The sequence below is a fragment of the Mandrillus leucophaeus genome, unplaced genomic scaffold, assembly GCF_000951045.1.
Source record: "Mandrillus leucophaeus isolate KB7577 unplaced genomic scaffold, Mleu.le_1.0 Scaffold1133, whole genome shotgun sequence".
In the NCBI taxonomy this organism is placed as follows: Eukaryota; Metazoa; Chordata; class Mammalia; order Primates; family Cercopithecidae; genus Mandrillus; species Mandrillus leucophaeus.
Window position 1 is genome coordinate 494883 of NW_012099577.1, and position 8642 is coordinate 503524.

Here is an 8642-nt window from a genome sequence, read left to right on the forward strand (position 1 = left end):
CCTCTCTACTAAAACTACAAAAATTAGCCGGGCGTGGTGGTGGGTGCCTGCAATTTCAGCTACTCGGGAGGCTGAGGCAGGCACATTGCTTGAACCCTTGAGGCAGAGGCCGCAGTGAGCCGAGATCGTACCACTGCACTCCAGCCTGGGCGACAAAAGCAAAACTCCATCTCAAAAATAAATACATACATACATACATAAATAAAGAGTAGGTTAGTAGCACAAGACTCTTCAACTCTCAACTTGGAAGGAAGAAAGCAACACAAGGCTAAACCTTTTTAAGGCTATGTTAACTAATTTGATACTAATACCTTGTATTTAAGGTTAAAAATGACTTTTTAGTATCCCAAATGTCAAATATGGGGCTACAATACCAGTTAGAAAGTTATTTTTGTAGAATGTCTCACCCTCCTTTTTCTCCAAACCGGAAGCACCCTCTGTTCCACTTGAACTAACTACTGAAGACAGTTCTGAAAAACTCCCAGATAAGTTGTCAAGACTGCTGGCTGCAGAAAGGCTTGATGGGCTAGATGGACCTGAAGAGAGAGCATCTGCAGCGGCTCCTGGGCTTCTCACACCATTGAGCACTTGAGGCTTGTAACAAGAAGGCAGCGCAGAAGGCGGCATGGCTGCTGTCAGAAGAGCGCTGACATCATCTGCCTAGGGTACGTGTCAGAGACAAAATCTGCCATAAGCAACTTTTAAAATGCTATTATACCTAATAAAATATATTTTAAAATATGACAAAACCCAGCAATTTGTGCCAGGATTATCACAATGGAGGATTATTCATTTTAAAAAGTGAAGCAAAGAGGTTAATACAGGTCAAACATCCCAAATCTGAAAACTTTTAAATGTTGACATGAAGCTCAAAGGAAATGTTCATTGGAGCATTTTGGATTTCAGATTTTGGGATTGGGGATGCTCAACAGTAAGTATAATGCTTGAGTATAATATTTCAAAATCTGAAAAAAAAGTCCAAAAGCTGAAAACACATCTGGTTCTAAGCATTTCCGATAAGGGATATTCAACCTGTATCCAGCTAAACTTATTAAAATATAAGACATAACTGAGAACATCTCTTCCAAAATACATATTATCAAAACACAACCTAAATATGGCAAAGCATGAACAAAACCCTAATTCTGATATTGTGACTGAGAAGCACAATGAATTACAGAAATACCAATCTTAAAAGGTAAGAGATTTTAGTCATATTGTAGTTATTCTGAAAGAAGTAATTCCACAGAACTTTAGAAAACAGAATTGTTTGTATTTCCTGGAAAATATTCAGCAATGTATTTGTTCCTCAAAATTGAAAGTTTTTTGGAGAGAAGGTGGGTAGAAAAGATAATAATTTTAATCAAATCTGCTAGAATGGGGCCAGGTGCAGTGGCTTATGCCTGTAATCCCAGCACTTTGGGAGGCCGAGGTGGGCGGATGGATCACTTGAGGTCAGGAGTTTGAGGCCAGTCTGGCCAACGTGGTGAAACCCCATCTCTACTAAAAATACAAAATTATTCGCTGGGTGTGGTGGCGCATGCCTGTAATCCCAGCTACTTGGGAGGCTGAGGCAGGAGAATCGTTTGAATCTGGGAGGCGGAGGTTGCAGTGAGCCCAGATTGTGCCACCGTACTACATTCTGGGTGACAGAGCGAGACCTCTATCTCAAAAAAAAAAAAAAAAAATTCTGCTAGAATGGAAAAAAGTCCTCACATTTATAGGTACATTAATTTGTTTAATCGGTAATATGTACTATTCTTTCATAACATTCAACTAATATTCAGCAAGGAGTATATCAGTACTTGTTTCATAGTCATTTGTTCTGCCTATTCCAGTAATCACCTTTCTTCTCCCCCAGTCTATGCATTCCCACTGTACTCACAGTTTGTAAATGACATTTGTTTATAATAACAGTACCACTTATTGAGTGCTCTTTATGTACCTGATACCACGCCAAAGACTTTAAGTAAATTACCCCATTTAATTCTCATACTAACCAGATATATTTTACCCCTATTTATAGATGAGGTAACTAAGCTTTGGAGGTTAGGCAGTTCATAAGATTGTACAACTTAAATGGTGGAGCTGGAATTTTAGGCCCAGTATGTCTGACTCTAAAGCCCTTGTATGTTCTCTAGAGCATTTTGCTTCATTGTCACTTAATTATATCTGGTCCACTAACATATGGGTGGAATGAATTCCAAATGTTCACTTTTATGGTAGTTTGGAGCTAGAAAGATATTTCCCTGAAGAGATAATGTTGTAAATATGGCTGGGTTGTTAGCTGGCTGAGAAAAATCTACTTAAGCCCCAATGCAGCTGAACTACCTCAGTTTCTTATTGTAATGTGGAACAATGGAATCTCTCTCAGTAGAAAGCAGTCTGCAGAAAAGATTCCCCTTCCTTCTCATCTCAAAAAGAATTCCTTCTTCCTTTCCTTTCACTGCTCTAGTCAATGTCCTCAGTGGTAGAGGCAAGAGAGGCATCTGCTTCAGTGCCCAAAGCAGAGGTGGAAGGTTCAGCAGAAGCTCCTACAACTGCTCCATGCTCCAGAGAGAGGGGAAGGAAAACAGGACCTCCACAGGAGAGTGGATAATAAGCTCGTTTCATGAATGGTTAAGGCAGGGTGAGAAACAAGAACTCTGGGATGAGGCGGTGTGGGAGGAAAAGGAAACTCTATTGGCAGCAGGCTTTGTGGCTGCACCTTGGGGGCAATGTTCCCAGTTGGGGCTGTGTGTAAGACCCATGGTCTGTACCATCTTGCGTTGTATGCACTGTAACAGCATTCTCAGAGGGCCTGGGTCTGGTTAGTTACCTAACTAACGTAAGCAGTTATATCATGTACTTCTTTTTCCTATTTCCAAAATACTCAGTATACAGTAACTGACTGATAATTCTACAGAAGAATAATTATATTACTTTATAATTCTATTATATTTGAATACTAAAGAACTCTTACATTAAAATCAGGCTAAAAACCAGATTTTGCCATTCACATTGACTACAAAAACATTTTATAACAACATCAAGTGAATTTTAAAAAGTAGAAAAGCATTGAGATTTTTCAAAAAGCCCATCACTTACTGAAACTAAATCTAAAGGTGTTTGTCCTTCCTGATTTTTAAGAGTAGGGTCAGCTCCATGGGCTAGCAACAAAGCACAAAGCTGTGTTCGTCCCTTTTGGGCTGCTTCGTGCAAAGGTGTGAAAGCCCATTTGTCCGTGGCATTGACACATGCGTTATACTTTATTAGCAGAGCTGCTACATCTACATGCTGTAAAAGAAAATACCCATTAGAGTCTGAAATATTATTTTGTCATACTTTACTTTCTTAAGAAGAAACTAGTTATGTACCTACTTCCACATTTTCAAACTTACTCTGGAAATGAAAATTAAAATTCTTTCCCTGCTGGAAATGAAAATTAAAACTCTTTCCCTGCTGGAAATGAAAATTAAAACTCTTTTCCCCCAGCATCACAACTTATAAATAACAGTGGACATTTCGATAACTTGAGAAACTATCTAGAAAAGAGTTAAGAATTCTATTTAGCAGGAAACTAGACTAATATGACTTTAATAATTTCTAATTTATTCAAATGTTATAACTACTAAATTTATAAAGCAGCAATCTTCCTCAATTAATCAAACTATACCACTGAAGATGGTCAATTCTGAATGTAACATTTGGGACTATAATAAGTCAGGAACAATGCGTCTGAATCTGTACAGATTCCATCTACCCCTTTGGTGCCCCGGTGGATTTTCTGGGTACCAACAAACACAATCACCAACATCTCACTGAAAACAAGAGACAGGTGTTAAGGCAGATAATAAAACAAACAACAATACGCCGCATATCACACAGCAAGCTTAGAACAGATTCAGAACTGAAATTTGGAAGTTATTTAACTTCTTCAGCTCTCCCATTTACTTCTCTGTAAAATGAGAACATCAAACTAAATTCCATTTGAGCTGCAATACTGACTTTCACTTTAAAATTCCACAAAATTTTAAAGGTAACATGGAAGAACTTACCCCGTAAGATGCTGCATTATGTAAAGGAATAAGTCCTCCTTTGTCTTGGGCATTCACATCAGCTCCGTGTTGTAACAAATACTCGGCAACTTCTAAATTATTATAACCAGCTAATTTAGAAAAGAAGTAAAATTACTTTACTTGTTTTTTCTTTTTTAGTCCTATGTCATAATACTTCCACTTGTTAACATAAAAAAGTCACTATATGTATACATATATGTATGTATGTATTTATAAGGCATAGACATTACTGAAAACATAAAAGAGATTTTGTATAAATCTGAAAGAGCTCATTGGACTCTATTAACAATTTACCTTCCGGAAAACATTTCCCCCTTGCCTCAAGTTGGAAGCTTTTCGTGTTATCTATCAGTTTTGTGGATTCCCAAAATTATACTGACTGATTTACTTGTATCTTTCCTATGAAGACCTTCCTACCAAAGTCTCTGCCTTCACAGGTGTTACATACCACTTCTGGAACTCAGGGACATGGGTCTCAGGGGCTGCAAGTCAAAGGTCTGCAATCACATACAAGTCAAACCAGAGTGCATCTCAGAGTCCCCTTCCCCAGAAGGCCACAAGAGCATGCTTTTTTGCTAGAGAGAACTCAGCGAGGTACACATCTCTGCAAGTCTGGTAGAGGAACTTAGGAGCTGCTAAAGCCATGAAATAAAACTTATTTCTATTGTAGTTTTTATCCTTTTGCTAAAGGATTTAAAGTAAAAGAATTTAAAAAGATCAAGAAAAATAAAATTATAAAACTACCATAAAATATTACACTAATCTAAAAGTCTTTCCAGGTCTCAAGGTATGGTATTTAACGCTGCAGAAGTCGACAAATATTTTGTGCATACAAATTATTTGTCACTTACAAAGATAACTTGGACACAGTAAAGTGTTCTAGATAAGCTACAAGAAAGATATAAAAGCTAACATAAATATGCACAGCACAACTTCCAATCAGAGGTCAAGTCATATTTTGTCTTACATGAACTAGAAACTCCTGATAGCCAGTGCAAATAAAGCTTTTTCTCACCATGTTAGCATTTGTGGCTTATCACTTCCAAAATACTTGAAAGACACATAGAGTAATTGGTTTCTTTGGACAGTGAAGTCTCAACTTATATGGAGTATTCAAAGGTAAAAAGCATATATAACACCAAGTTATAATACAAGACTGAAACGAACAGAATAGATTTCCATCTCCCACATTACATGAAATGGCAGAAATATTTGCATTATTTTTTCTTGCTTTTTATACCATGTTTAAACCATGCATATTTAGACAAACTTGTATGAGTCCACTGTGCCTATGATGGAACTCCACCAAGGTATTAGCTATAGCTCAGTGATTTTAATGATTTCCTAACATCTGTAATGCAGCTGAAAAAGTTATACTGAAACCAAAATATATTGTATACTTGCACTGAAAACAAAGGTACATTGTGCTAGTTTTATGAGTGAAAACTTAGAACAAATGTTATGAAATGAATTGTACCCTGCAAAATTCTTATGTTGAAACCCTAACCCCAGTACTTTGGAATGTGACTCTATTTGGAGATAGAGCCTTTAAAGAGCTAAAAAAGTTAAAATGAGCTCACTAGGTGGGCTCTAATCTAATCTGACTGGTTTCCTTAAAAGTAGAGACGAGAACATATAGAAAGAGACATCATGTTCCATGGGAGGACACACCGAGAAGGTAGGCAAGCCAAGTGGGGGCTTCAGAAGAAAGCAACCCTGCCAACAATTTGAACTTGGACTCCTAGCCTCCAGAACTGTGAGAAAACAAATTTCTGTTGTTTAAGCCACCTGGTCTTTGGTATTTTGTTACGGGGACTCTCACAAACCAAAACAATAAATAACTTTGGTGAGAGGCTTATGTAACTTCTGAGAATTTTGATATATTTTTTTTTTCCTGCTTGTGCTTAGCAGCTATCATCAGGAAGAATAGAAAGCTTTAGCTTTCTATAAGGAAGGCTGGCTCAAGTAGGCATATTTTTCAAAACTTGTTTACCAAAGGTGATACCAATAAAATGATGATCTGGAATAATGATTCCCAAAGTATATGGGGACTGGCAGAGCCTACTTCAATTGTTCTTACTGAATGTAACGTACTAGTAGTAAAGTGAACTTGAACTCAGCTAGTAGCTTCAAGTACAGTTGTCCTGTACAAATATACTAAAGAGTATAATGGCGGCATTAGAAGATATTTGATTTGAATTTTTTTTTTATTTTTTGAGACAGGGTCTCACTTTGTTGCGCAGGCTGGAGTACAGTGGCACAATCAAGGCTCATTGCATCCGTGACCTCTTGGACTCAATCTTCCACCTCAGCCTCCTGAATAGCTGGGACTATAGACGTGCGCCAACACTCCTGGCTAATTTTTGTAATTTTTTATAGAGGTGGGGTTTTGCCATGTTGCCCAGGCTGGTCTCAAACTCCTGGGCTCAAGCAATGCTCCTGCCTTGGCCTCATAAAGTGTTGGGATTACAAGTGTGAGCCACTGCGCTTAGCCTGATTTGAATTTTTAAAGTTTAGTTACAGAAAATATTTCATCTGGGTAAAATGAATCTCAGATGTTACCAGCCTAAATCTGTGAAACTTCATTCACTTACCTGCTAAATGTAAAGGTGTTGAATGTCGGCCTTGGGTATCACGGCAATTTACATTATCAGGAGAGGACAACTTCTTCACTCTGGCTAAACAACCCTTCTTGGCAGCATCTAGCAAAGCTGCATCTCCCCTAAGCAGATCTTGAATATCTGTATCTCCATCTTTAACAAGATCCAAAGGAGTATTTCCATCCCTGTTTTTTTTTGTAGGGTCTGCACCATGCTAGGTATGTGAACAACAGAAAAAAAGGGAGAAATGGCCTAAATGTGCCACTGGTCGATGAGAAAATAGTCAATGTAACTATACCAAAGAAAAACTAAATTTATATTGAGACTCTACCTTAAAGGTTAACATCACTGTTACTAATGTTTATACACAGAATTATTATAAAAAGAATACAGAGGAGTTAAATATTACTGGATTTTTCTAATGCATTAATGTAGTTAAAATTTTAAACTACATTCAAAATAAAGTCACATTTCATTAAAAATTAACTTTCATGTTATACTATTTTTACTTTTCATGAACATTTGAATAAAGTATAAATCTCTGTATTCTTGTTATTGTAAAATATCCACTGGTATCTGTACTGAACCAGTATCATCCATTTTAGCAGTGCTAAATAAACCAGGCTTGAAAGTAAATAATTCATCAAATATTTTCAGGTTAAAGTAATAAAGAGAAAAACTAAAAATAATAAGAGAACTATCACATGATAGCTGGCTGCAGACAAAAATAACTCTAGGTGCTAGTAAACATACTTATGGATTAAAATATAAAATAATGTTTATGACATTTATTCTAAAATCTAGGTACAGAATTAGATAACATTGTTTCCCATCGCTCACTAGTTTAAGTTTATGCTAGAATTACTCAAAAAACTATAAACATATTCTATGTAATTCATACTGTTTACAGTTAAGTATTTAAATATACCTGGAGCAGAAGTTTGCAAATTTCATATTTTCCTTTTGCTGCTGCTTCATGTAAAGGTGTAAATTTCCATAAATCAGCTACATTAACTACTGCTCCATGTTTAACAAGAAGTTCTGCAACTTCATAATGTCCATAAGAACATGCATTGTGCAAAGGTACAAGGCCTCTGAAAAGTAATGAATGAACAATAACGCCACAGAAGAACATGTTTTAATTTAAATAATTGCATATAACTGATGAAAGATAATTCTTGAACTACCTAAGGAATTATACCGATTATACTTTGTAGAACCTAAATCTATTTAAGGCAGAAATAATTTCTTTTTTGGTGAGTCAGGGGAGAACATTTAAAAAAATGTTTTAAATGCAGACTATAACATTCACCCATATATGCAATGTCGAGAATTGTATATTTTTAATAAAAAATAACTTCAAGATAAACTGGAAGAATTCAAAAATCCTCCCTGAAAACTGAAAAATTTACCACATTAAAGGTCAGTATCACACTAATGTTGTAATGTCCTTGGCCATTATAAAATTCCTAGGCATTATGCCAGTGAAGTCTTTATATGAATGCTAACCATATAAAATCTTGATTGAAATTAAGCAGCTCTATTTAATATTTAGGCCAATGTTAGGAAACCGGCTTCCTTGAAAAATAAAACAGATTTCCAAGTTTTCCTAAAAAGGTCAAGTAAAAGTAAGGAAGAGAGTCCATAACAATTGTTGGCATTTACCCTTTATCTTTAGCATGCACATCAGCTCCATGCTGTAGCAGATATTCTACCACGGACACTCTGTTATACCCAGCTGCAAAATGAAGTGGTGTAGACTGACGCCCTTCAATGTCTCTGCAGTTGACACTCTGAACAGTACACAGTTTCTGAAGGACAAAACACAACATACGTGATACTACATCTACATATTCTCATTTCTTGTTTCAAGTCATTTAGTAGGAATTTTCAAAGTGTCTGACTTACTTTCTTGTCTCATTAAAACAGTATTCTCAGAAACTATTTAGTATTCTTTTTTTTTTTTTTTTTTTTGAGATGGAGT

General features: G+C 36.3%; 1 protein-coding gene across 2 annotated transcripts in view; it reads right to left on the bottom strand.

Moving 5' to 3' along the window:
* The window catches only part of TNKS2 (tankyrase, TRF1-interacting ankyrin-related ADP-ribose polymerase 2), a 77897-nt gene that overhangs the window by 27532 nt on the left and 41723 nt on the right, over window positions 1–8642 (bottom strand). Inside the window, exons 14-19 of one of the 2 annotated variants that reach the window (XM_011995895.1) lie at window positions 8324–8469; window positions 7587–7752; window positions 6653–6872; window positions 4038–4147; window positions 3088–3276; window positions 375–660 (exon numbers count right to left, since the gene is read on the bottom strand). In XM_011995895.1, coding sequence (XP_011851285.1) covers window positions 375–660; window positions 3088–3276; window positions 4038–4147; window positions 6653–6872; window positions 7587–7752; window positions 8324–8469 — 1117 coding nt within the window. The remainder of the gene's footprint in view (window positions 1–374; window positions 661–3087; window positions 3277–4037; window positions 4148–6652; window positions 6873–7586; window positions 7753–8323; window positions 8470–8642) is intronic. The other variant, XM_011995904.1, reaches the window with a different exon arrangement.